Genomic DNA, 27,092 nt, shown 5'->3' on the forward strand with positions numbered 1-27,092 from the left:
AAACCTGTCCCCACAGTGACACATGCCCTCTAACAAGTCCATACCCACTCCAACAAAGCCACACCTCTCAATAGTGCCATTCTCTATGAGCGTATGGGGGCTAATTACATTCAAACTACCATACCCATTTATGACAGTAACATGGCAAGGTACTTCTCCAAAATATCAGGCTATGAGATTAGGAAGAGAAAATGATAGAGAGCTGGGGAACTCAAGGTGTTAATGGTTGAGAGAGGCTTAATGGATAGTCCTTCCCTAGAGCTGCCACAGGTTTGTGGAAAACCGGGTAGGCCCAGGTCTTCCACTCTGAATGTTCCTGTTCAGTTGTCCTTCCTCCACCCAAAGACATGGTAGGTAACATCATTTCATAGCCTACGTTTCTTAGTTTGGAATGAGGTCACAGCTGCAAACTTGAATGCATGGAGTCACTGAGTCATCCAGTAAGTATGAAGTAGACTGCATTTGGCTTGCACCTGCAGGGCCAGCTCTTGCCCAAAAATTACATTGTGAATAGATACTTACTCCCCTATTGCATATTAGGAGCCCCAACAGTGTAAGAAGCTCAAGGAAACACCTCAACAAATTTTGGCAGCTTCATGTGCATATTGTTGATTTAGGACTCAGGCCGTAATTTCATGAATATCACTTATCTCATGTGTAAGAAAAGAAATTATCATTTAACTCCAATGCTATTGGTGTGTGTGTGGAAATGCCTGTCTTGGGGAAATTCTTAGTGTTTGCAAATTCTTCAGTTTCCTCTTGGTTCCTGTTATGTAAAGTACAATATGTGAATTCTGCTAGAAAAGTTACCATGCCAACTACTCACTCATTCTTTCACTCCTGGTTTTATGATAAAACAGCATACATGTCCTTTCCAGGAAACACCATGAGTTGTCTTTTGTTATCCTTGAATTTTCACAGTGACTCCTTCAATGAGCTAGCTTGGTTTATGGAAGATTGGGTATCTGATGTCCTTTTGTATGCTGCGAATATATGTTGCTTTTATTGGTTAATGGATAAAACTGTTTTGGTCATTGACAGGGCAGAATATAGCTAGGCAGGAAAACCCGAACAGAGATAAAGAAAGAAGGCAGGGTCGGGGAGTTGCCATGTAGCCGAAGGAGAAACAAGATGTGAGGTAACAAGCCACGAGCCATAATTAGTTTTAAGCCTCTGAGTGATTATCTTATAAACAGCTGTTGGGACTGGTGATAGGGAGAAAAACAGTCCAGCAGGACCTGACAAGACAGAGAAAAATCTCCAACTACAGGTTTCTAGTTTTCTGGGAAGTAGAGCTTGAAAGCAGAGGACTTATTTATTCTACAGAAAGAGTGCCCAGACCAAGAAAGAACAAGACACCTACCTCAAGCACAGTGCTCCTTGGTATCTGTCTCAGTGAGACTATAGCCCTACAAACTCTACCTTGAGTGTGGGACAATTGGATCTGAGCATGGTTGTTGGAATGGGATGGCAGTTTTGAGTTGTATGTAATGCATGTCTTATGTCTTTAGTTTGTAGTCTGTCTCTTTCCAGCTCACCATTTCCATTGCGTTTCTCTTTTCCAAGAAGGTACTTGCAGAACAAACTTGGGCAATCTCATAAATTAGTGAATCCCAAACACCTGTGTATTTTGCCTATCTTGGCCCTTCTAAATGATTGCAAGGTATGTAAGATGTATGTAAATGGCTCTTCCTGAACACCTGGAAATTGAGACTACCACAGAACAAGCATCTGAGACATTTTATTCTGCCTCTTGCCTAAAGTAAATGGAATTAATTTCAAGTGTGATCTCATTATGCACCACATGTCACTATCAGTGGCTTATTTGTCTGCCCACTAAGTAGATGAAGGGTGAGCCTCTATATCTGGCTCTCAGCTGGCTCCTTTGAGTGGCCTCTTCTGTAAAGAGCTTAAAGGCTCATAAGAAATCAAGATGAGCACATACAAATAACAACACAGCAATAATGCTCTTTTATTGAGTAGTTATTCCTATGCCAGATACTTTGTTAATTAGTTCCCTGTTAGGTAAGTCCTGCTGGGTTTCAGAAAACGGAAGCTTAGGGCATTAATTCTGAGAGAAAAGAAGAAAGGCACTAGACTAGGAAGCAAGTGGAGATACAGGTAGCAAGCAGGTGGAAGAGTGCTACTAGGCCCCAGCTTGTGGCTACTGAGAGGTGATTGATGGGTGAAGTCCTTCTGTGTTTATGTTGCCTTATTGGTTGATAAATAAAGCACGTTGGCCAAGAGGGAAGCAAGATACATGGGACTAGGAGTTGAGGAGGATTCTGGGAAGTGTAGTCAAGTATAGGGAGTCGCCATTTGATCCCAAGAGGAGAGGGCACAAATCAGGCATTCTCAGTAAGATAAGACCATATAAAAATATGTATTAGTAATCATGGGTTAATAATTAAGTCAGAGCTAACCATTAAGGAACCATAGCATACAACCAACAGCTTCATAATTAGTATAGTGTTACATGTGTTATTTGGGGGGCAGAGACAGCAGCGGGACCCAGGCAGCTGGCAGAAAAGAATGCACGTTACAGGTGATGCTTGACAGCAGGCTTAAGTGGAGCTTGGCTGCAATGGCAGTGAAGACTTTGTGGTCAGAAGTAGTTCATGGGCTTTGGGGAAAGGCCAAATTGGCCATAGACAACAGATGTTCTCAGAAGAAATGTCATTGTAGAAGAATGGCACAAGATGATTGAGGGCAGGGAGTGAGTATACCTGACAGGGAGATTTCCCATTAAGGAGAAGGTGATAACAGGAACCAGGACTGGGGAGTTGTGATGGGTGAGTTGACTGTGTGATGAACAGAGAAAATATCAGGCCATGGAAAGTCAGGTTAAGAGGAGCAAGGCAACAACCCAGAAAAACTCTGGAGACTGAGTCCTAGGTCTCCAGACAATGATCCTAAAATAGTAGTGCCTGTGATGGAATGAATGAAAGATATCACTTTTAAAGTATGAGCTTGGGTTGAGGATAAAGCTCAGAATAGAATGCTTGCCCAGCACATGCAAAGCTATGCGTGTGAATACCACTGTAAGAAAAGAGGAAGAAGGAATTAAAATGTTGGTTCATCATTTAAACTTACAACTTACAATTTATGGCCAGAAAGCACTTGGAGGAAACTGAGGCATTTGGTTCATGAGTGTCCCTAGTCAAGTACACATGTGTCAGCACCAGTAGTCATTGATATTGGCACCAGCCATATAGGAAAGAAAATGAATGAGTCTGTTCTGCTTCCTCTTTGAGAATGGCAACTTCCTTTTCATGGAGCTAGGCTCTGTCGAGCTTGCAGCATTTGATTGGTGCCAATAGAATCAGTCTCTGACTTTCTGTCTTAAAATTCTAAGCATTAAGTTTCTTACCCATAAACTACTTTCCTATTTTCATCTCTGCTTAAGCTCCGATCCTTTCCTAGGTTTTTTTCATTGTTCATTTTGCTGTTGTGAGTCTGATTCTTCAGTGTCTTTTGCAAGAGGATCTTTACAGGCACTTTCCTCTTCTACATTTTATTTCTCATCCCTGTTGTCTCAGATAACAATTTTGCAACAACCCAGTACATCTTAGCCTTTTTTTTTGTACAAGTTATTCTATTTAGAGTGCTATACTGTAGAAATATGACAGAAAAATATGGGGAATAATTGATGAGCTTTGCTTGCAAGTCATAGTTTCAGCCTTTAGAATCTGTTTTTTGAACTGGAATTATTTCATGGAATCCTTCAAAGTGTGCTTTGAATTAGTATGTATACTTATGCAACATATATTTGAATGTCTGCACTGCCGTTTCTCCTTGAGGAAGAATTGACAAAGTTTGTTACCTTAGAGGATGTTAGTCTACTTACGCACTTCCCCAAAACACATTTGTAAATTACTAAGAATTTGATAAGAAATGGTGCTACAGAGTGTTATTTCTGATTTTAAATGTTCATACCTCCATATGCACATGTCTATCTATATATGCACATTTCTTTCCCCCTGTGATCTTAAGTTGGTTCGCTGATGAGCTCTAGGGATCTACTTGTCTATGTACCCATTCTTCTGTCAAGGCTTGAGTTACAGTCTGTAGGCTTCAATGGACGCTGTAACGATACGCGACACACAATTACTGAAAGTAAAGCTAAGTATTTAATGTAGAAATTACTCACAAGATACCAAACAAGTAACCCAGAGGAGATAAGCAGTTTTCCGCTCGAACCGGAAGCCGGACTCCGGGAAAAGAGACCGAGACTTCCTGTGTGCTGTCTTTTATACCTTCCCCCCGTAACGCCCCCCTAGCCATGCCCAAAAGTGGGCCTGGCTAGTGACGTAGTTCCGCCTACGTACGTATACGTCTTTACGTCCAGCCGTATATGTCTTTAGTCCTGCCTAAAGTGGGTGTGGTTAGCGGTGTGGTAAACCGCCCTTTTATTACCTCATCTGTATGCGCCTCTAATAAGTCACATGTTTAATGGCGGCATCAGACTTCCTCCAACAACAGTCCTGCACCATTGCCCATGGCTTTATATGAGAGTTTTGGAGATCTTAACTGAGGGTATGCTTGTATGTCAGACTTTACTGACTGAGCCATCTTCCCACCCTACTTCTTTTTTTACTTATTTGTTTTGCTTAATGTTACTTTCCCCCCCATTCATATAGTTCATTTATTTGTACTTAGATATCTTGGAATTTTCTACATATTGAATTGTACCATATGCAAATAACAAGAGTACTAATTAATTATGTTTTCAAAATCTAATTTCTATGATAGCTGCACCACACTACATCCTCACTAATAGTTTAGAAGGATTATTTTCCCCACCTCCTCAGCAACACTTGTCGTTTGTTTCTAGGATGATAGTCCTAGTGACTGAGAAAATATGGAATTGCAAAAATAATTTTCGTTTGTATTAAGCAATCTTTAGCCATAATTTTTAAATTTGAACACTTTAAAAATGTTTATTAGCTATTTGAACTCCTTCTTTTGAAAACTTTGTTCTATTCATTAGCCCATGTTTTGACCAGTTAATTTTTGAATACCTATGTTTGTTAACTTTAGGTATTAATCCTTAGTCAGATATATAGATGTCAAAAGTTTTCTTAACTGCTTTTTAATACCCAGTGATCTGTTAAAACATTGGTGGTGGCAGGGCCAGGCTTATTAATTTATTTCTGGTGCTTGATATTACTTTTTTCTCTTCTGTGTGTACATCAGCTTTACTTAATGGCTCTCACTTTCAGACTGGCAGTAATTTCCCTCCTTGATCTTGTGTGAGAGATGAATGGTAGCCTTCCACACTTGATTGCTCATCTTTAAGATCTGTGCCTTATAGCATGTGATTTCCTTTCCCACACCCCCTTCATAGTTTTCTTTTTAAATCCACATCTTGTAAATCAACTCTGTGTGAATAGTGTGTTTTTATTGTGCTTATTTACAAAGTACTTAGTTACTTCATCAGAGTGTGTTTGTTAGTGTTTATTTGGAATGTTTGTTGGATTTTGTGCACATATAGTTTAACGATAACTTCTTTCCTGATGGTAACTTGATTCCCTTGCCTTTTTTTCTGGTGTTTAGGGCTTGAACCCAAGACCACGTACATACCAAGCAAATGTTGTACCACTAGGCTTCATCCCCCAACCTGGTTGTTACTCTCTTAACGATGCAACTTGTGGAAATTATTTTCAAATGTTTTGAGTTCTGATCGTCAATTCATTTAACTTTATTTTTATTTTGTTTGTTTTAGTGGCTTATCTTTTGATACCATTTGTTTGAATTATTTGCCTACTCCAAAGTTGTGGTGATGTTTATCTTGTATTTTCTTTTTTAAAAGTGTGTGTGTGAGAGAGAGATAGAGAAAGAGAGAGAGAGAGAGAATGAGAGAGAGAAAGAGAGAGAGACAGAGAGAGACAGAGACAGAGATAGAGACAGAGACAGAGATAGACAGACAGACAGAGTCAGTCAGTCCTATGGAGGAGTGGCAAGTGCTCTTAATAGCTGAGCTATCTCTTCAGCCTCAGTGATAATTTGAATTTTGTTTGCCAATAATTGCTAGCACATTGAAACTCAGTTTTACTTTGTATGCTGTGACCTTGCTAAGCTCTGTGATTTGATCTGGAAATTAATGTTGCCAAGTCCCTTGGGATATCTTATGTAGGCTTTAAGTATTATTGATATTTTCTCTTTCCAATTAATTTTTTGGTGTTTATTATCTCATTCTTTAGATGAATGGCTTTAGTATGTTACAAACTTTGATTTTCTTTTTTTCACATGTCACCCTTTATTACTATATACCTATTAACTGCACTTGGCATATTTTCATTTGTAGTTTTTAGTTGAAATATCCTTTCTTTCCTCTGAAAACCATGGTGGTGTGGCTCATTCATATCTCATTTTACATTTTGATCAAAATGAGAATTCATAACCAGGTATGTTGGAGTATGTCCATCATCCGAGAACTGATGAAGCAGAGCGAGGAAGATTTTTTTTTAATGTAGACGAGACTACCTAGGAAATTTTAAGAAAAAACAAAATATTAAAATTGCTGCAAATATGTATCCTGTATTTGCTTCATAATATTTTTACATTCTCTGCCTTAGCCAGCAAATAATAATTGAATTATCAAGCACATTGTTGGTTTAGGGCTTACCAGTGATGTAAAAGCAGTTTAACACATTGGGGATTAGAATATAAATAGCATGAGTGCACAGGGTCTTGTGATTTGCTTTTGTTCTGATACTAATATCTGGAATAGTATTTGACATGTAATTATTTACTGTGTATTTTAGGGTTCTTTTGCCTGAGATTTGAATTAAATGCCATTGGTATTAGCTGTTCTGTGAATTTCTGGTAGGATTCTGCACTGAGTCCATCTGGCCCTGAACTTTTTTTGCTTGGGAGACTTTTGATGACTGCTTCTATTTCATTAGGGATTATAGGTCTATTTAAATTGCTTATCTATTCTTGATTTAATTTTACTCTTAGATTTTTTTTCAAAGGTCAGCAATATTCTTTTGTATGGTGCTTGATAACTTGTGCTAGAGGAATTGAAAGCTGTGGTGGCTACATGCCTCAAGGGAGGGAAGCTAGGACAAGGAACTTGGCTGTTTTCTCTTTTCTTTCGATGGACTGAATGTACTCTAACACAGAAGTCAACATGGAGGCCCTGCTTGCATCTCAGATACCTGATACCTAAGGAGCTTGCAAGGGAAATTTTGTTTAGTTACCAGGGTATTGTTAGCATATAAAGATGACAAGATCTGATTGCACCATCCTGGTTGAGTAAAAGTTGGCCAAGCTCTGAGGATAAGGCAATGGTCATGACTCACACCTATGTAGCCTGGGTAAGTGACATTAGGATATGTGGTTTACAGTTACTTGGTTTGAGTACCATCAAGACTTATGGCCCAGTGATGGCCAGACTTTCTGCCAGAAGGCATCAGATCCCACTACAGATGGTGTGAGTCACCATGTGGTTGCTGGGAATTGAACTCAGGACCTCTGAAAGAGCAAGCAGCCAGTGCTCTTAACCGCTGAGCCATCTCTTCAGTCTATTGCTGTTATTTTTAACATGTTTCCTTCACTGTTGTTTTTGTTCTTGCTGTTCGCCATACTGCCTCTGCTTTTCTTAGGCTAGTCGTGCTTCTGGCTCTTTTTTCTTGTGTGACCAGTTTACTGGTGATACTTGAGATCTACAAAATTAAGAAATGGAAGTTTCATTACTGAGTATTTACGTGCTCTTAAGATTTATATCTTCTTATTGAACGGATTTCTCTGTTTTAATTTTTATTAATTAAATTTGCTTTACTAGGTAAAACATTTTTTATTATTTATGGGATTATTTGTAATCTCTCTATGCATGTTTATATTACATATTCAATTTGGTTTTATCTATCTCCTTAAACATATATCATTTCTTTATTATGAGCCTGTGTGTTAAAAATACAGATACATTGATAGATTTTTTAAATTGTCGTTTAAACACATTTAAATTAAAATATCATTACATCACTTTTATCCCCCCAACCTCTTCCATGTCCCCTCCTTTCAGTCTTCCCTATGTTTTCCCCTCACTCATTCTCAAACTGGTTGTGTCTTTTTCTTTAATTATTATTGTTACACATATATGCATAACTATATGAATACAACTTGCACCCTTTTTGTCACTTTTGTATATATGATTTCTGGGCTGATCTGTTTATATTGGACAACCGATTAAGGGGTCATCCCTGGGAGAGGCTAATTTTCTCTCTCTCAGTAGCCATTAGTTGCCTATAGTTAGTTCTTTTTCTAGAGGTTGATACTGTCATTGTTAGGTCTTGTCGGGCATTTCTGGGAGACAGTCTCACACCAGACTTCTTGGTACTCTGGCTCTTACAATTCAAAAGATCTTTCCCTTTGTCTGACATTTGTCCTTTTGTTGAAAGTGGAACACAGACTGCTTCTCTTAAGCACCTCTTGCAATTGGAGTTTTAGACATTTAAAAAGAGAGTGAACTGTCACAGGAAACCTACAAAAGGATAAGCACACAATAGGAAACCTTTGAGTGGGCTTGAACCTCATTGGTTAAAGTAAAATGCTCATCACATTGTAGTGTACTTAAAAGATATTTAACTCCTTCCACAGTGTTCCCTGTTTTGCTGTAAATGTATCCATCAGAGGCTGGGTTTCTCATGATCTTTGATTTCTGCATTATGTCAAATTGTGGTTTTCTATAATGGTCTCCATTTACTGTAAAAAGAAGCTTTGTTGATGAGGGGTGGGAGCTACCTTTTAGAATTTTGTTAGGAATTAGGTTTGGTGTAATTAAGTGACAGTAGAAGATTACTTTTGAAAAAAAATATAGGGTTTATTGTTATTTTATACATATGAATGTTTTGCCTGCATTTGTATCTGTGTACCAGGTGTGTTTTGGTGACCACAGAGGCCAGAAGAGGGTGTCAGATTCTCTGAGACTAGAGTTGCATATGATTGTGAACCATCATATGGGTGCTGGGAATCCAACCAGAGTCCTCTACAAGTACTCTTAACCACTGAGCCATCTCTTCAGCCCTGTAGATTCTCATTTTGATTAAAGATAGTATATTCAAATCTCTGTAAATATTTTAAAAGTGATGCTTGTTTATAAAATTTTGAGCAAGTTACTGCAGCAGGATATATAGTCAGTCTCCTTCTGGATTGACTAGCCAAGTGGACACTAGATGTCTCAGGGCTGGGGAGATGGCCAGTGGATAAAGGCTTGCTGTGTAAGCATGGCAGCCTGCCTGTAATCCTAGGGCTAAAGAGGTAATGATGGGATTCTCAGAGCAAGCTGCCTAGTTAGACTAGCTGAGTCTGAGAGCTGTATGTATATAAGGTCAAAAACTATTGACGAAGATATCAGTGCTAACCTCTGGCCTCCACATGTATGTGGGCATGCATGCACATGCACACACAAACGTTCATATACACATGTACACATAATATCCATATAAAATAAGTAAAAGAAAACAATGAATGAAAGAACCCCTCATGTTCTAAATTCCTCAGGAACCTTAAGCATCAATGTTATTGGTGCAACAAAGTGTAAGTTAGTACAAACTCAGCCTATCATTCTGTAACCTCACCAGTCCAAATGATATTTTGAAATAGCTTTATTGGAATTCTTACTCTTAAGATCTTTAGGGATTTGGGTGGAGTTACTTCTCAGTCATTATAGAAGCTTATCTTCAAGTCTCCCACCCAGTAACTGAACTTGTAAAGATCGTTCCTTTGCACAAGCACTTGTCCTTTTGTTGAAAGTAGAGTACAAACTGCTTCTCTAAAGCACCTCTTATAACTGGAGTTTTAGACCTATCAAAGAGAAATGTCACAGGAGACCTACAAAAGGATAAACATTAAGAGTAGTAAACCTGTAAGTGGTTTGGGAATGTTTATTTAATATCATATTTAAATGTTTATTTAAAATGTTTCTTTTCTGCTTATGTCATTAAATTTTGGGCATAACTGTAACACAAGTTCTAATAGATCTTAACAATGAAAGTCCGAGTCAGATATTAGGGGATAAAAGCTGAAAGATCAGAGAAACAGATGTGCCAGCCATTAGAGCTCTTTACCTGTATGAAATCTTCAGACTGAAAAGAGCAAGTTCCTGTCTCATCCCGCCTATATTCTGCTCTCTGCTACTCATCTCACTTTCTGTCTGTCTGTACAGACCTCCAGACCTATATGATTAGCTAGCACTACCCTCTGATCTTCAGGCAAGCTTTATTTGTTAGAGTATAAACTATATATCACTACAGAGAACCTTATGATAGTTCACTCACATACACACAGAAGTTTCACATCCTGTTCATCTGTAGTGAACTTTGGTAATTTTCTCATTTTAGCACAGGTACTAGTGTCCTCTGTTACCTTATCTTAAAGTGTCTTTAAGAAAGGTAAGTTTCTGAGCTTTTCATTGGGATATGGTGTGAGTGCTAGAATTCTGTGATAAATAGAACAGCATAAGAAATAGTAAAGGGAAGATGTGGTAAATTGTGACTTGATATGACCAAGAGGGTAGGCTCAGATGGGATTTGTGACCCTTTGAGGAAGGGAACATTCTTACAGCAGTGAGAGACTTGGATAGGCTCCACGTTTACATTCCAGATTTTGAAACTGATCTCTCTGACTGAGGAGTGGAGATGCATGGGGGAAGCCTGCAGGTGCTAAATCTGTACGCAGGGCAGACTGTGTTCACATGTTCATTCTTGAAAGAGATCATTCTGTCTAAGTGGGATGTCTGTGAGTACTAGCTGTATAAAGAGAACAGGCTTCTACAAGGCAAGTAAGGAGCAGCACCTAGAGAAGATAGTGGCACCAAAGAAAAAGAGGATTTTAAGTTTCTTTGGAATTCCTAGTATTCAGGTAGCTTTTCTTTGTCCTCTATACCCTGAAGGGTTGTTTCTGTCACCAGTGTAGTTCCCTTTATACTTAGCACTTGCTAGTGGACCTGGCACACATCTTCCTATTCTATTGTGAGATAGGTCATAAGTTTGAATATGTCATACTTAACTGAAATATTTGTTGAAAATTTAAAACAATGTGCTTGAATGGTGTCTCTGTTTGTATGTGCCTGGTTGTGTGTGTGAATGCAGGTGCACATGTACCAAGGCAGGTATGTGTGGACTGGAGTGCAAACTCAGTGTTGATCCTAGACTTCTGCTTTAACACAGGTTCTATCTTGTTTACTGCTACCCATACCTGACTAGTTGGCCTGTGAGCTTCTGGAGATCCCCTGTTTCTGTGTGCTATCTTACCATGGGAGGTGCTGAGATTATAAATGGGTGGTGCTATTGTAGCTGGGTGTTTGTGACTTCTGGGGATCCAAAGTCAGGTTCTCATGCTTATATGGCAAGTATTTCAACCTTCGAGCCATTTCCTTGGTCCAGCTTTGAGATTTTGCACATGTTATTTCCAACACTAATATGAAGTTGACATATATTGCCTTTATCTCATCAGTGAGAATAAAGACACTGGGTGGTCCACCAACTACCCTAGGTTGAGTGCATGTTGATTTCGGTGAGGACAATTCTCAGGTCTGCCTGCTTCTACTCCCAGTGCAGGTGAATAGTGCATGTAAAAGTTATTGCGAGTGATAGTTTCTGAATAAAAGCTCATCACAGAGCTAAAACATACATTTTCTACAAGATAACTGGAGCCTTTGTGTGTTGTGTGCTCCCCCTCCACCCCCCAACCCCTGCCCCTAGCCATATCAAGTAGTTGACTAAAGAGAGGAGCCTTAGGAAGACTTCTGACAGCCATAAAATTCCAAACATGGAAATGATGCCTTTGTTATATAAAGCATTTGTTCCAGCATTAAATAATAAAATAAACTCTCAACACCAAGAATGGAAATGATCACTGTTAAACTTGTCTGTTTACTGAGAACTAATCCCAGCCCCTGAGAGTAGGTCAATGGTACACATTTTATCCTGGAGAACCCAGGGGCTCTCCAAGATTTCATGTCTAGAGCTAGGCAGCAATTAGGTTGGCTCTGTACCAATTCCATGGAGTCAAAGTTTCCTAACCTGCCTTGTAGCCACAAAGACATGTGCTTTTTGATCACTGTGACTTTTGCATTTGCTGCGTCAACTGTTACTTTTCTGACTTGATTTTATTTTTCTCTGAAACACTAGTCTGCAAAATAAGAGGATTCTTCCTGTGTAGGAGGAGAAAACAATTTTCCTCTTCTCTCAAAGTGTTCCTAAACTTCTCATGGTTTTTGTTTGTATTTTCCTCTGTAAGCTTATGATTTGTTTACTAACCTTTCTGTTGTATTTTTGTAGTACTGGGGATTGAATTTAGGGTTTGGACATGCTATGCAAACACTTCATCACAGATAGAGTCACAGCATTTTCTTCACTTTTTTTTTTTTTTGAAATAGAGTCTTTACTGTGTGTAGCTCAGACTGGCTTTGAACTTGTTATCCTCCTGACTCAAACCCCTGAGTAGCTAGAATTCTAAGTCTGCACCACCAAGCCCAACTGAATCACTTTTCTTTGTTAAAAAAAAAAGAACTATATTGCTTTTATCTGAAGTGTTGGAGAACTTAAGAACAGGAGCATTTTTCTTGAAATTAATGGTTATTTCAAGAGATTGCCTTTAATTTATCCTTGCTGAGGTTAAACTTTTTGAACTGACTTCTTTCATACTTTATTTGTGTTTATGAGTATCTTGCATATTAAAAGATGGAAAGTGTGCTATTTGGAATTTTTGTGGAAAATAAACAAGTAATTCTGTGGTTCAAGGGTTAATGTGAGGAACCACTTTTTGGAGGAGGAAACCTCTTTAGATACACATTTAGAATTAGCAAAATTATTTTTCTCCTAAGAGGCTTCTATTGATAGAAGTTGACTTTCAAAGTAGCCTTGAATGGTATTGGCTTTAGTTTGAAAGTTAAAGGAATTTTAGAGATAGAAAATGAAGATTTGCTTGCTTAGAAGTATGAGCTGACAATTTGCCACCTTGGTCTTGTAACCTTTCCTCCTTGAATTTATGTGGATTTATCCTGAAGACTGTTTGTACAGCACAGATCCACTGTAGGAAGCAGAGAAAAGGAACAACCAATTGTCTCTTTTGCCTGAATTGACGTAAAATGGGAAACTGTATGTATTTGCAGAGAGCTTCCATGGGGGACACTCTGGCATTGACAGTGGTCAAGAATTGAACAGAAGCCACAGAGGTGTCTGGAAGGAAGATGTTTGCAACATCTACTGTCTGCTTTCTGTTTGCCTGCCTGCCTGCCTGGCTGCCTGCCTTTCTGTCATTTGCCTATTAACCAGTTCCTTCATACATCTTTCCTATTTTTATTTGTTATTTATTAATAATCTATTTACCTATTTTTATATATCAGCTGTCATCTGCTTATCATCTACTGTAATATATCAATTATTCTGTACATTTGATAATCCATAACTGTTTATCTGTGTCTTTATTAGTACACAAATCATTGGTTTCAGAAAGCTACATGACATAGAAAGCTCATTTGGAAAGTTTGCAGCAAATTTTCAGGGAGAGTTGGTTGTAATATACTGGACTTCTGGCTACCAGATGCTTAAGTAGTTCTGGATTTAGAAGATGGCAATGGTATTTTTAGCCCTGATGCTTTGGGGCCAAAAATGAGTCTAGTCTCAGTGCTACAGATGGTAGCACATTTTTTGAGTACTACAAGTTGGCCTGTTGTCAGTATAGATTTCCCCCCCTGCCCTCTACCCCACAGAATCATCAAACAGCTAGTCATCCCCATGTCTGTGCTGCTGTTGCTGCCAACTACATCTTTGTCAGAAATAGACATTGGTGTTTCTTACTGTCTTTTGCTGTTTGAATACATCAATCAACTCATAGTTCTAGAGTGGGAAAATAGTGGGGTCAAGACTGAGTTCTGTAAGACAGGGGCTTTTTCACAAAAGCTCACTCTGGTTTCCGGATAAGTTGTGTGTAAATTTATGTTACACAAATGCAGCACAGACAAGTATATCATAGCTCAAACTCCTATGCAAACTGGATAGTCATCATCATGTGGTCACCCAAAGCCCGGAAGTGCTATCCTCTTTGGGTAGGTATTGGGAGGAGTCAGACAAGAAATTGTTTGCAGGGTTGTTCTCCAGAGATGAGACTAGACAGAACCATTTAAAGACCTGGGTAAGAAGATATCCAGACAGGAAAGAATCCACTAGTAAAGTCAGGAATGCCAATGCCAGTGTCTCCTCTTGGGACAGTATCTACCCCAGTTTTGGCCAGAGTATAGAGAACAGTACTTGGTGTGGTTATAATAGAAAAAGAAGTTGGAGTTAAGAATACATTTTTCTTTATATCTAAAGTCTGAGTCAAGAACCATAAATAGTATTTGTGCCTTGGTGTAACGTGTAGTTTTCCTCCTCCAGCTGCTTTGGTTTTTCCCCGCCAGCCGCTTGGGCTCTGCCACAGTTGCAGTCCCCAAATAACACACAGGAGGCTATATTAATTATGAAGCTGTTAGCCATTTTCTTGTTTCTTACTGGCTATAACTGACTTAAGTATTTACCTCATAATTGTTAATCTAAGTATTTCTTTTACCGGAGAAAGGGTCCGGACCTCTTACTTCTATGGTGGCTACATGATGACTCCCTGTGTTTCTCTTTTCCAGAATCCTCCTCAACTCCTAGTCCCACCTGTCTTGCTTCACTATTGGCCAGCAGTGCTTTATTCAACAACCAATAAGAGACATATTTACAGAATGGCATCTCCCATAATCTCCTCTTTTCTGTCTTAAGTAAAAGAAAGGTTTTAACTTTAACATAGTCAAACTATATGTAACAGAACAGTTATCAAGTAAGAAAATAGTTACAATATTTTGTCCATTAACATTTAGTAAGATTTAAAGAAAGTATTTTATTATCTATCCTAGCTGTATGAGTCTAAAGTCTTATATGTAGCTTATCTTTCATCAAAACTAAGGAAAACTATAATTATAACTATCTGTCTTCAACTCCATCAAAGACCACAGAAGGATAATATATAAACCCTAGAATTGACAGAGACATCTCGCTGCCTGGACAGTCACCCGAAGTTCCTCTGTAACGTTGGGGCATCTATCTTCAGCCCATAGGCCAGTGTGTCTGGAAGACTTCTCAGCAAGCCAGGAAATTTTAAGCTGTCCATCTGCATTGGCAGTCTGTCATTCATTTTTCTGTGTCCTACAGAAAGTCTCGTAGACTCTTCCATGAAGCAGGAACCCTGAAGGACTGTTTGAGTTCAGCAGTCACTTTCCTGTGTGTCCTGCATGTTCAGTTGTACAGCAACAGTCAAACAGTCAAAGCAAGAGCATTTCTTGCCCAAATGGCTAACTTGCCATGTTGAAAGCAAACTCCATAACGAGTTTCTTAGATGCCCATCTTCCTCTCAGACATAACTGGTGCTGCCAGGAGCAGACATTTCTCATTGTCAAGAAAAACCCTAAATCATTTTAAATGCCATGTTCTGAAGGTCTTTGAAAGGTTTGAAGAATATCTATCTATCTCAAATATATGTCTGTATATCTAGAAAACCTAACTAACCTAACTATAAGTTCTGACTATTATAAGTAACTATCTATAATCTGTATTTAATTATCCATTATGTTTTAAAAAATTAGTATACACACAATACTTAATCAAGAGGGGAAATATACACATCACAAAATTGACCTTGAATTTGTATCAATAAATGAAAAACCATACCCATACCATAATACCCCTTTTACCATTAAAAAAAGATTGGTTATGATCATTAACTAATTATAAGCAATCCCATTTAAACGAAAACAAAGATTTATAAACAATATGGGAATTTGGACGTAGCTCATTCCAAACTACTTCCTGCTGGATGGGGGCGCTGTTCATACCATGGGGATCATGACAAAACACAGAAACCTGTAGAAGTCCTTATTTTTGTGGTCTGTAATTGTTGGAACACCTGGCCCACTGCTTCCGGGGGACTTGGTTCATCAAACCACAGAAGCCTGGAAGGAATCCACAGCTTTCCACTTTCTGTGGAAACACAAATAAAATATCTTTTCCAAAGTAACATATTCTTATATTTAAATTTTGAAGTCAAGGCATTTTTTAAAAGATATAAGTTGAATTAATTTAGCAGCATTTATAATGAAGTGTACTTTAGCAGTTGTTCCTTTAGCAATCAAAAAAACTGAAAAACACAATATAGTATACAGTATCCATATTTTCTGTGTATTTTTCATCTTTATGTGGCCTATATTACTCTGTTTCTTTTACTTTTATTTATTTATTTTTCTGAGACAGGGTTTCTCTGAAAATCTACCTGCTTCTGCCTCTGAAGCAAATCCTACCAGTGTGTGTCACCACAGCTGGCTCCTCTATTTATTTACCACTATGCCGTTTCTTTTTCTCTCTCAGTCCTACATATATTTTTAAACACACTATAAATCGTTAGAGGTTTTTCTTCATCCAAGTCTGACTTTACTGTAAATCTTTATGTTTTTCTGGCCACGTGTATTATCTGTTAAAATCATGTCTGTTTAAACTGCAGTTTTTCCAAGATGTCGGGTGTAAGCATGACTCCAGCTCAAGCCTCAGTCCAAGCTGCCGGCTTGAAGATGTGGTCACTGCCACTTCCAGCTGTATGGACACACTTTTCAATCATTAGCAGAGCCTCTTAAAAGAACCTCGCTGATTTTTTTTTTTTTTTTTTGCTGAGTCAGGAAGACTTCTTTAAGGGAGCCACATGAGTCTCTGCTTGTAGTTAGCAAAACAGAGCCCACCTGAGAAAAATGCTGCTACCAAAAACCCATGCTTGTCTCTGTTCTTTTGTTTCTAAACAAAAGAGCTTAAGCTCTTGTCCTTCTACATGGAAATTCAGTCCCACATTTGACACCATACCTTGGTTTCCCATTCTAAAATCAGTTGTAAGGAATAAAATGATTGCTTTTATTCAGGACAGAGTGCTTCAGAACTTTCTGTAAAGAACCACCTAATGTATAAATGTAGCTTGTGATATAGTTCATTGATAATGGAACAGGCTGTCAGCTACTGAATCTTTTTAAAAGCACAGGCCAGAGAGTTTCCATTGGCCTACATGACTGTTTGCTCACCCCTGTGTGGCTACTGTGACAGGTAGACATCCTTCTGTAGTGTCTTCCTTCATTCTCCCAGGTTCTGGTGGTGGTGGTGACCTGCAATTCTTTAGTATCCTCTATGGGGATGCACAGTTGTTTTTGTTTTTGTTTGGTTTGCTTTTTCAGTCTAGGAGAGAATTCAGGACTGGGAGAAAAAATGTCCTTAGATCTTATTAGTCTTAATGCAACCAGAACTTTCCAAAATAATACCAACTCAAAGTTCATTTCCTTTGGAGCCGATCTGTAGTAAAAATTAAGGAAGAGTCCTCTCTGGCCTTTTAGTATTCAGTTGAGAAATTAATGAAACTTGAGCTGAATTTGGGGTATAATCAACATGTGAAATGATTCTCGGTTTACCTGGACTAGAAAGCAAGTACTCAATCTGGACATGGGCAGTAGTTGGAAAAGTGCAAAGATAGCATCTTGCCTGAGGCCCAAATGAGGTCCTCTTTACTGGGGCTTTACACATGCAGCCTTACTTGTTCTTACTCATTTTCATTTTCCTGTGTGCCTGCCTTCTTCTCTTTAATTTAGCAGGCAGTGATTTGGGGTTTTGTCTCAGTCAGAGACAAGATGGATTATGTAGCACTGTAATTAACATGAAGACTAGCTTGTTCAGTTGTAATGTTATGTTTAAAGAATGATTGCTGTTAGTAAAAACTGTTGTTTGTTAGTCAAGGTTAGTATATCCCATGTGGAGACAGGCAGTAAAGCAACTGCTTCTGTAGTGCTCTTGATTTGCTGTTTTGGGGATTTCTCAAGAAGCTGTACCTATGGAATGGGAGGTTGTTTCTGTTGATTTCTAGGACAGGAGGCTCTACCTTTTCTGTAAGTAGGAATGAGATGTTTAGGTTAGCCAGAATGGGTGCCAGTGCTCTACCGCATTCCTTTTTACTGTCAGGAATGTTGAAGTGGGGCAGTTAGTCAGGTCTCCTCTGATTACTGGTCCTAGATCCTTGCTTTAAATGACACAGAATAAGACACTAGACATTTTATTTTGTTTGCAAGCTATTTTATTTCTTCAAAGCCAGACATTTCTCTCCATCTTGTAATGCCATAGGTGCAGGCAGGTGTAGAAAGAGGGCAAAAGAAAATTTCACAGCCAGTTTGTAACACATTACCCCATTCCCTTATTTTCCAGGCCAATCACAAGAATATTTTGGACTATGATAACATGCATATAGTCGTTATGGTAGTGAGGAAATGAGATTTGTGGAGGTATAGCAACATATGATGCAGATTAGTCTTTGTGTAACATTTATACAGACCCCCTTCATTCATAATGGTATAATAATACATTTAGCATAAAACCACTTACTAATTGCTAAGAGAATGTGTATTCCATATCTCTCTATTGCTTTATGGCTCACTTTTAAATACTGGTCATATGTTGATTTTTTTTAAATCTAAGCAAAAATGTGTAGAACAGTTTTGAATAATAAAGTCAGCCCTTCAATCTGTAGGGTCACATGGCCATAGTAAACATATATCAGTAGAATAGCCTAATTTACCAACTTGACCATGCGTAATAATTATTATTCTTTTGTTTGGTTTGTTTCTATAGAAGCTCAAATCCTTTTTGTCTTTGAAGAGGTAGGTCAAAATGCAAGGAATAAAAATCTGAAATACCCTCAAAAAATTAAAGGGCAAAATCAATTTTATAATCCCACTCAAATTCAAGGACAAAGGTTGTGGTGCATATGCATGAGTGTGTGTGTGTGTGTATGTATGTGTATGTGTGCGTGCACGCTTGCGCTGGTGTGCTTGTGCTCTTGTGCACATGTCTACATGTGTATTTTTTTCTTTTTAAAAATGAAGGGCAGAATTGGCATTGTGTTTTGGAGTTTACAATTAGGAAAGACTATTACATATTAATAAATGCTATTTTGCCTGTATCCTTAATGACCTAACCCTTAGGTCTGACCTCCTTTGACCTCTGTGTTTGAATCTTTGGCTTTATCATTTGAATTCTTATTTAAACAATGAATGTCTTTTAAATCTCTTTGGGTCCTGTGTTCTTTTGCTTGTTTATTTTTCTTTTCTTTTTTTTTTTTTTTTTTTTGGTTTTACGAGACAGGGTTTCTCTGTATTGTTTTGGAGGCTGTCAGTCTAGCTGGGCCTCAAACTCAAAGAGATCCGCCTGCCTCTGCCTCCCGAGTGCTGGGATTAAAGGCGTGCGCCACCACCGCCCAGCGCTTGTTTTTTTTTTCTAATGTTTTCTTTGATCTTTTCCTTCCTTCCTTCCTTCCTTCCTTCCTTCCTTCCTTCCTTCCTTCCTTCCTTCCTTCCTTCCTTCCTTCCTTCCTTCCTTCCTTCCTTCCTTCCTTCCTGTTTCTTTGTTGTTTTCAAAGATACTTAGCAATTTAAAGTCCTTGTGACTGACATGCCTGATTAGAAAAAAAAAATCTCATTAATGAAATGTGATGCCTGTTTGTAATGGTTTTGCCAGCTTTCCAGCCCAAACAGTTGTTCAATCCATTGTTGATTAAGTTAATGAGGGCCGCTGAAGATTGAGCAGGCTTCCTGTGCCTGCAGACATGAATAAAATTGCACAAATCTAATTTTGGACCCTCAGGGTGGAAACTCAGCCAGAAGGGGCCATAGATGAGTATGTATTGAGCAAATGAGTTTTTATATAACATGAATGTCTATGATTTTCTTTTGGGGGAGGTAAAGGAAAATGTTAAAGTAAATGATACACAATGGTTCATTTATAAATCTCTAATTGTAAAGCAAACAAATTTGGGTACAGGTGTTTTTACATTTTGTCATACTTCATTAAATGACCAACTCAATCCATTGAAACTATCCTGAATGCTTTCTCTTTTCTCTTCTTACAGGTGACATTACACAAAAGGGTTATGAAAAGAAGAGGTCAAAATTAATTGGAGCCTACCTTCCCCAGCCTCCAAGTATGTAAAACTTGAATAGTATAAATTGTCTAGTTTTAAAAGTTAATAACCACATTTGAAAGAGGCTTTTCCTTCACTCTGCAATCTGCCTTTGACACCTGAATTCTCTACAACTGACTTCTTTGTATAATTATTCATAGACTTTGTGAATATTGAAGGCATATGCAACTTTTCTATAAACATTCCTAATACAATTTAATAGATATTTTACCTGTAGACGGATCAATTATACATTGGTGTCTTTGAAACGCTATAATTATAAAAATAGGAGCACTTGGGTTTAAACATGATCTTTGACTTGATGAGTTAATTATTGCAATTAATTATAATTTAAATTAATATAAGATTTGAGACTATTAGAAAATGTTGTGGTAGCCTGACTCAGAGGATATGATTGTAAAGGATTGGTGTTTTTAGAGGTGGTGGTAAAATATGCATTACTTATACTTGCAAAGTACAAGGTATACTTCCTGTCACTCTTATTTCATGTGTGACTTTTGAGAATTTCTGTACTTAAGCTAGATTATACAGATTTTAAGAAAAAGAAAATGGGCTACATTGGCATGGAGTCCCTGTGTCAGACCGTGTCACTTAGAGGGTAACTGAGTGTTTGCTAGGCTTTAGAAATTACTCAAAGCAAATGCAAACAATATCCTTCCTCAAGGTAAAAACTGAAACTGCAGTTTCTGTGGATGAAACAAAACCTAAGAAGCTTAAAGTGCATGTGTGCAAACCCCATTTCTATTCCCTCCAGAATGTGACACCCCAGTGTTATAGAATGGCCAAAAAAACAAAAACAAAAACAAAAAAACAACAACAAAAAAACTCTATGGCTACAGAACTTGAGAACTTGGTATCAGGAGTCTGCTGTGCGTGTAGTTCTGCCTGTTATGTCTTTTTATGTGATTTTTTTAAGGAAGTTGGTGTTCAAGCGGTTCTTTGTGTGTTAACTGAGGGACTGATTTCTTGTGGCTTATGAACGGAAGAAGCATGGCTTATTTGGAAGAAAAAAAGTAAATAGGCTGGTAAAGGGTTTAAGGGCAAGTGCTGGGGGAAGGTATTTCTCTTCCTTTTTGTGATTGTCAGAAAGGCCTGGTCACTTGTTAATATCTCTGTGTGTCTGCCCTGTCCTTGAGGACGGCTACTTGGCTGTTGGATATTGACTAGCCATACCAAACAAAAGTGAAAAAGGAGCATTTACTGGCTTACCTAGGATGTTCTGTAGTCTTCACTGGACCAGGTCTGGCTGGGGGCAGAGGGTTTCTGCACCTAGTGGAACCTTTGTTGGTCTGTGTGCTGTTTCTGCATGGGGTCGGCAGCTCTGCTCAGCGCTGTAACAAATTTAAAAAAAACTAAAGTCTGAATTAATTAGTTTTTTTTCAACTTGTTACAGCAGCGAATGGAGCTGCCGTGGTTCGGTGTAGACTGCAGCCCGGGGAAGGAGTGCCGAGGAGACCGTTCCGCTCCACCCACATCGGGGTGTGCGACATCCGAGAAGCTGCGGCCAGGGAGCGGGCGGCCAGTGCAGCAGGGAATCGGCCTCTGTTTTACTTTCGTTTCGGTGAGCCCTGTATCCCTGAGAGAGAACAGCCCCTGGGCAGAGGACATTTTTGGAAGTCTTTCTCCATGTATAGGGCTGACATTAAGGCTCTTGAAGTTTGGTCCCCCGAGAGAATACCTACCATGCACCTTGAACTCAGAACTTGCAAGCATGGGTAATGACTGTCCCAGAATCAGGGTACTTTGTACATTTGCTGTTAATTTAGACTGTCTTGTCTACAACTCTTGGTCAGCTCCTGCTCTTCTAGTACAAAGATCTTAAAGAAATAAGGATGCATGTCCAGTGATGTTTTATCCCCCTTAAAGTTGTTGCACTGTTTTGTCTTAGAGAGAGATAGCTAGGAAGAGGATAAGTAATTAAATCTTGAGCCCTGCGAGGTGCTAAAGGGAGAGACTTTGAGACCTACATGGTGTTACTCCTATCATTAAGGATCAAAGTGTTAGGTTTCTTAAATAAAAAGACCCAAGTAATCTTAGAGTAGATGGTTTCAAAGTCAGGTTTGGACCATATTTTTGGAATTTAATAAATTTAAGAAGCAGAAGGTAACTTTATGTACTCTTTAGTGTAACAAGAACATTTAAAACAGGAGCATATATATTTACCAACTGGATTTATAGGTATATGTTCTAGGTTATACCTGTGATAGAATGCATTGTTTATGTGCTAATAATATGCTGGGCTTATAGTTCAGTAGTAGAACACCCGCTGAGTGTGAGAGAGGTCCTGAGCTTGATATCTAATACAACAAACAAATCACATAAAAATATTGAGTGACCTTCAATATTTAGAAGTAGACATCTCAGCTGTCTCCCATCTCTGACTATATTTGTCCTCCCAGTGACCTTGTTGGCAGTTACCATGATCTTGTTGAAATGGACAGAGATTTGGAGAGTAGGTGACTGAGTTGGATGCTAACTTAGTAATTTCTGATGGGAATGTAATGAAAACTGAATATAAAATGTGTATGTTTTTAGTTGTGAGCACCATCCAGCCCTCCTGTGATATGGGAGATGGTGTCATTTTAGGATGGAGGACTTGGTTCCTTTGGTAGTCACTGTTCTATTGTAGTGAAGAAACACCACAGCCAAGGCAACTCTTTTGAAAGAAAGCATTTAATTGGAGGCTTGCTTACAGCTTTAGAGGTGGGAAGCAGACTGGCATGGTGCTGAACTGTAGCTTAAAGCTTTATTTACATCCTGATCTGCAGGTAGAGAGGGAAGAAGATCCTAGCATGAGAGTTGGAAACCTCAAAGCTCACTCCCAATGACACACCTCCTCCAGTGAGGTCACACCTACCCAATCCTTCCTAAACAGTGCATGTTCTAGGTTATGACTCTGGTGACTAACCATTCAAATATATGAACCTATGGAGACCATTCTCATTCAAACTACCCCACTTCCCAGCAAAAGCATTTTATAGATTACCCCCTTCTGAAAAGTTGTCATTGCATGGACACTCATTATCATCAGGACTTAGAAAGATATTAAGGAAAGCAGGTGCTTCTAAATCTGGGAACTCTAAAGCTGACCAACCCATCTGGAAAGTTATTCTGTCACAATAGGATCTGTATGGAGCTTATAGTTGAATGTGCCTGTTTAATTTACCAGATATAAGTTAAGCTTTCCCTAAGAAGTATTCCAAAAAATATTTCTGAGGTATTTGGGACACATGATTATGAATTAGAGTGCCATAAGATGAAGTTAGGATACTAGAGGCAGAGTTGCCAGGCTGAGGTTCCTTCCTAGTGAGAATGCTCAGGAAACAGTGTCTTCTCCAGGATTTTAACTTCTCAGGGCATCAACACTGTGAGAGGAATGGTGATGCACCTGCTGGGGAAGAGGTCTTCTCTTGGTTGAGCACAATGCTGGTCGGGGACGGTGTACTGAGTTATGAAGTCAGATGAGAATTAAATAGGAGAAATAAGAGGTTGGAAATTATTTTATAAGAGAAGGTGCTACTTAAGGGAATTGTTTGACACTTCCTCTTAAACTTTTTAGTAAGAAAATGCAGGTTTCAAAATGATCCTTTGTTGCTCCCTAAACCAGATCAAATTTACAGAAATAGAAAATAAAGCCAGCTACTTGGCACTGTTCTCAGAGGAATTTTTACATTATTGACTGTATTTGCTACTTTTAGAAGACTTACTTGGTAACAAAAAGTAGCAAAATTTCAATGTTATTGTAAATAGTAAACTGACCCTAATCCAAATACCCACTTCCTTTCTTATAATATTTATATTGGCTGGTGTTATTTTGCCTGTACTAAGTTTTCTTTGATGTTCAGCTCAAATTCTACTTGTTGAAGAATTTTTCACCTGGTCCTTCCAGATAGGACAACCCTAGATCCCAGTCTTATTATCTATTTGTGTAATATTTCCAGCCAGTTGTAGTATGGTATTCTGTCCTCATCCTATAATAGTAAGATATGAGTTGACTGAGAATCTCTTATTCCCTGCACACAGTAAGCACAACTAGCTTGCAAGCAAGTTTACCCAGTTCAAGAATTTGCACACAGCAGGAAGAGGTAGAACAAGGAAGGCAGTGGCTGGTTTCTCCTGGACCCTGAGTTCTTTCCTCCCCCTCCTGTGCCCACTAAACTCCTATCTTACCAGTGAGGCTCAGCAAGGCCACTATTGCCTTGTCAGTAGAGTAGTAAGAGAGCACTCCCAGCAAACATTGTAGCCAAGGTTAGTACCAAAAGCATTCACTGCTCAGTATGGACATAGTGTTTTTACATAGCCTTCTGTGGTAACAATTCTGTTTTTATTTCTGATATGGATGGATCTAAATGTCATTTGGCCATATTAGTGCTAATCAGTAACAGAAATGACACTCAGATCGAACAAATAATGCAGGATAGCAGTTTAATGCAAATGTCAAATTGTCACAGGCTTCAGATCATTCATACTTTGCAAGTTCATGAATTCCCCCATCAACATGCTGTAATAGGAAGATGATTACAAAACAAATGTGTGATATTACACAGTAGCTCTGTGTTAGTAAAAGGTGAGATGGAAGTAAAGAATTTGGTTTGCAAAGTAGGGTAGGTACTAAGGTGCTCAGAATGAAGTCTGAATTTTCTGTTTTGTGGTGTCTTCATCTGTGTTAGTGCAAAGCAAATGTAGAAAGTGCCTTACCTAATCATATAAGTACTTTTTTACTTCCTAATTCCTTAATTATATATACTTACTGTAAAAACAGGGCTTGCTGTGTGATCCAGAGACTACAATGAGACACTAGAAGACTTGATTCAGTTTTGACAGTCTGAAAATAAGAAAAATTCTCCATCAATTTCACGGAGTGTCTCAGACAGGCTCCACATACCTTATGACCTATGGTTGCCTACAGCAGGGAGCTTATTTTCAGTGCCAGGGAAGAAGCTAGGAGAGGTGAGTTCCAGTGGATGTCCTAGGAACACTTCAGAGGTTTTGTTCACTGAAGCTTTCCATGGAACATCTGATAAAGTGGGATTATCTATTGCCTATATCTTTGCGAGTGTAGTTATCTTTGTTGGGTCTAGGTTTTCCTTTTAGCACTTTCTGTAGAGCTGGATTCATGGATATGTATTGTTTAAATCTGGCTTTGTCATGGAATATTTTGTTTTTTCCATCTATGGTAGTTGAAAGCTTTGCTGGATATAGTAGTCTGGGCTGGCATCCTTGTTCCCTTAGCATTTGTAGGCCATCTGTCCAGGATCTTCTGGATTTCATAGTTACCATTGAGAAGTCAGGTGTAATTCGGATAGGTCTGCCTTTATATGTTACTGGACCTTTTTCTTTAGCTGCTATTAACATTTTCTCTGTATTCTGTAGGTTTGATGTTTTGATTATTATATGGCGAGGTGACTTCTTTTTCTGGTCCAGCCTATTTCGTGTTCTGTAAGATTCTTGTATTTTCATAGGCATATCCTTCTTTAGGTTAGGGAAGTTTTCTTCTATGATTTTATTGAATATGTTTTCTGTACCTTTGAGCTGTATTTCTTCGCCTTCTTCTATACCTATTATTCTCAGATTTGGCTTCTTCTCGGTGTCCCATATTTCCTGAATATTTTGTGTTAGGCACTTGTTGGTTTTGAGATTTTCTTTGGTTGATGACTGTATATCCTCTAATGAGTCTTCAACACCTGAGATTCTCTCTTCTATCTCTTGTATTCTATTAGTGATACTTGCATCTGTAGTTCCTGATCGTTTACCCAGCTTTTCTATTTCCAGCATTCCCTGTGTTTTCTTTATTGTTTCTATTTCAGCTTTCAATCCTTCAACTGCTTGAGTTGTTTCCTTCATTTGTTTGGTTGTTTTTCTTGGTGCTCTTTAGATTCTTTGAGAGATTTGTTTATTTCTTGAATTTTTGGTTCATCTTTTCCTCCATTTCATGTATTTTTTGTTTGTTTTTTCTTCTATCTCTTTAAGGGATTTCCTTGTTTCCTCTTTGAGGGTCTCTATCATCTTCATAAAATAATTTTTAAGGTCTATCTCTTCTGCTTCATCTGTGTTGTACTTTTCAGGTCTTGCTGGCATTGGGTCTCTAGATTCTGGTGGAGTCATGTTGGTCTTCCTATTGCTGAGTGAGCTCTTATTCTGTCTTCTTCCCATCTCTTCTTCCAGTGGGTGCAGATGGGGTCTTTCCATCTCTACTGGTCTCCTTCATTCCTGAAGCTGGGGATGTTGGAGGGTTGAGTCTGGAAGGACTGATGCTTTTCCTGTGTGGGCGGGTCCTCTGGATGCCAGGAGCAGGCCCCCGGAAGATTGAGGGAGTGGGTGATGGGTGGCGGTGGGGTGGGTGGTCCCAGGGGGACCCAAGCTCACCTGAAGCTGGAGACTTTGGAGGGTGGGGTTTGGAAGGACTGATGCCTTTCCTGTGTGGGCGGGTCCTCTGGATGCCAGTAGCCGGCCCCCAGAAGATTGAGGGAGTGGATGATGGGTGGTGGTGGGGTGGTCCCAGGGGGACCTAAGCTCACCTGAACCTCTCCATGGAACATTTGAAATCATAGATATAGAGGCAGAGTAATTCATTGAAGGTATTCAGTGTTTAAAGTATTCAGACAAGTTTGAATCAAGGTCTTCTTATCTTAGATCACAAATAATATTTTTAAAGTGTTCCTCATATATCTGACATTTTAAATTATATTGAAAAAACATTTTAGTATATTTATTTTATAATATAAATTTAGAAATCCCCCACCCCCATAATATCATGTCTTAAATAACTCAAGGCTTGCTTTCCTGCCTTGTGGCCTATTGAATCGCAAGTTAGAAAGACAGACAGGTGTCCCACCTGTTCCTGTTCTTAGGGGTAACATGGGGATTATTGTGGTGTCTAGTATCTGTCTGAGCACAGTGTTCATGCAGGACACTACATTGTTTGCTCATGGTTGGATTGGCTAGGTGTAACAACTATAGCAGAAACTTTTGTTGAGTAGTCCTTTAATGTCAATCCATAAGTAGTTGACAAGTAATTAATGATATTTCTATTTTTTTCTCACTTTTGTCTTCAGATTTCTAAATCTGTT

At 38.7% G+C, this 27,092-nt stretch overlaps 1 protein-coding gene across 4 annotated transcripts in view; it reads left to right on the forward strand.

Annotated features, from left to right (window-relative positions):
- Dip2c (disco interacting protein 2 homolog C) overlaps nucleotides 1–27,092 on the forward strand; it is a 368,984-nt gene that overhangs the window by 163,518 nt on the left and 178,374 nt on the right. For 2 of the 4 annotated variants that reach the window (XM_013114670.3, XM_013114671.3), the window contains exons 2-3: nucleotides 19,951–20,022; nucleotides 21,416–21,583. In XM_013114670.3, the coding sequence (XP_012970124.1) occupies nucleotides 19,951–20,022; nucleotides 21,416–21,583 (240 nt within the window). The remainder of the gene's footprint in view (nucleotides 1–19,950; nucleotides 20,023–21,415; nucleotides 21,584–27,092) is intronic. The other 2 variants (XM_013114672.3, XM_005071771.4) reach the window with 1 other exon arrangement.

Source organism: Mesocricetus auratus, unplaced genomic scaffold (genome assembly GCF_017639785.1).
Source record: "Mesocricetus auratus isolate SY011 unplaced genomic scaffold, BCM_Maur_2.0 Super-Scaffold_100013, whole genome shotgun sequence".
Classification (NCBI taxonomy): domain Eukaryota; kingdom Metazoa; phylum Chordata; class Mammalia; order Rodentia; family Cricetidae; genus Mesocricetus; species Mesocricetus auratus.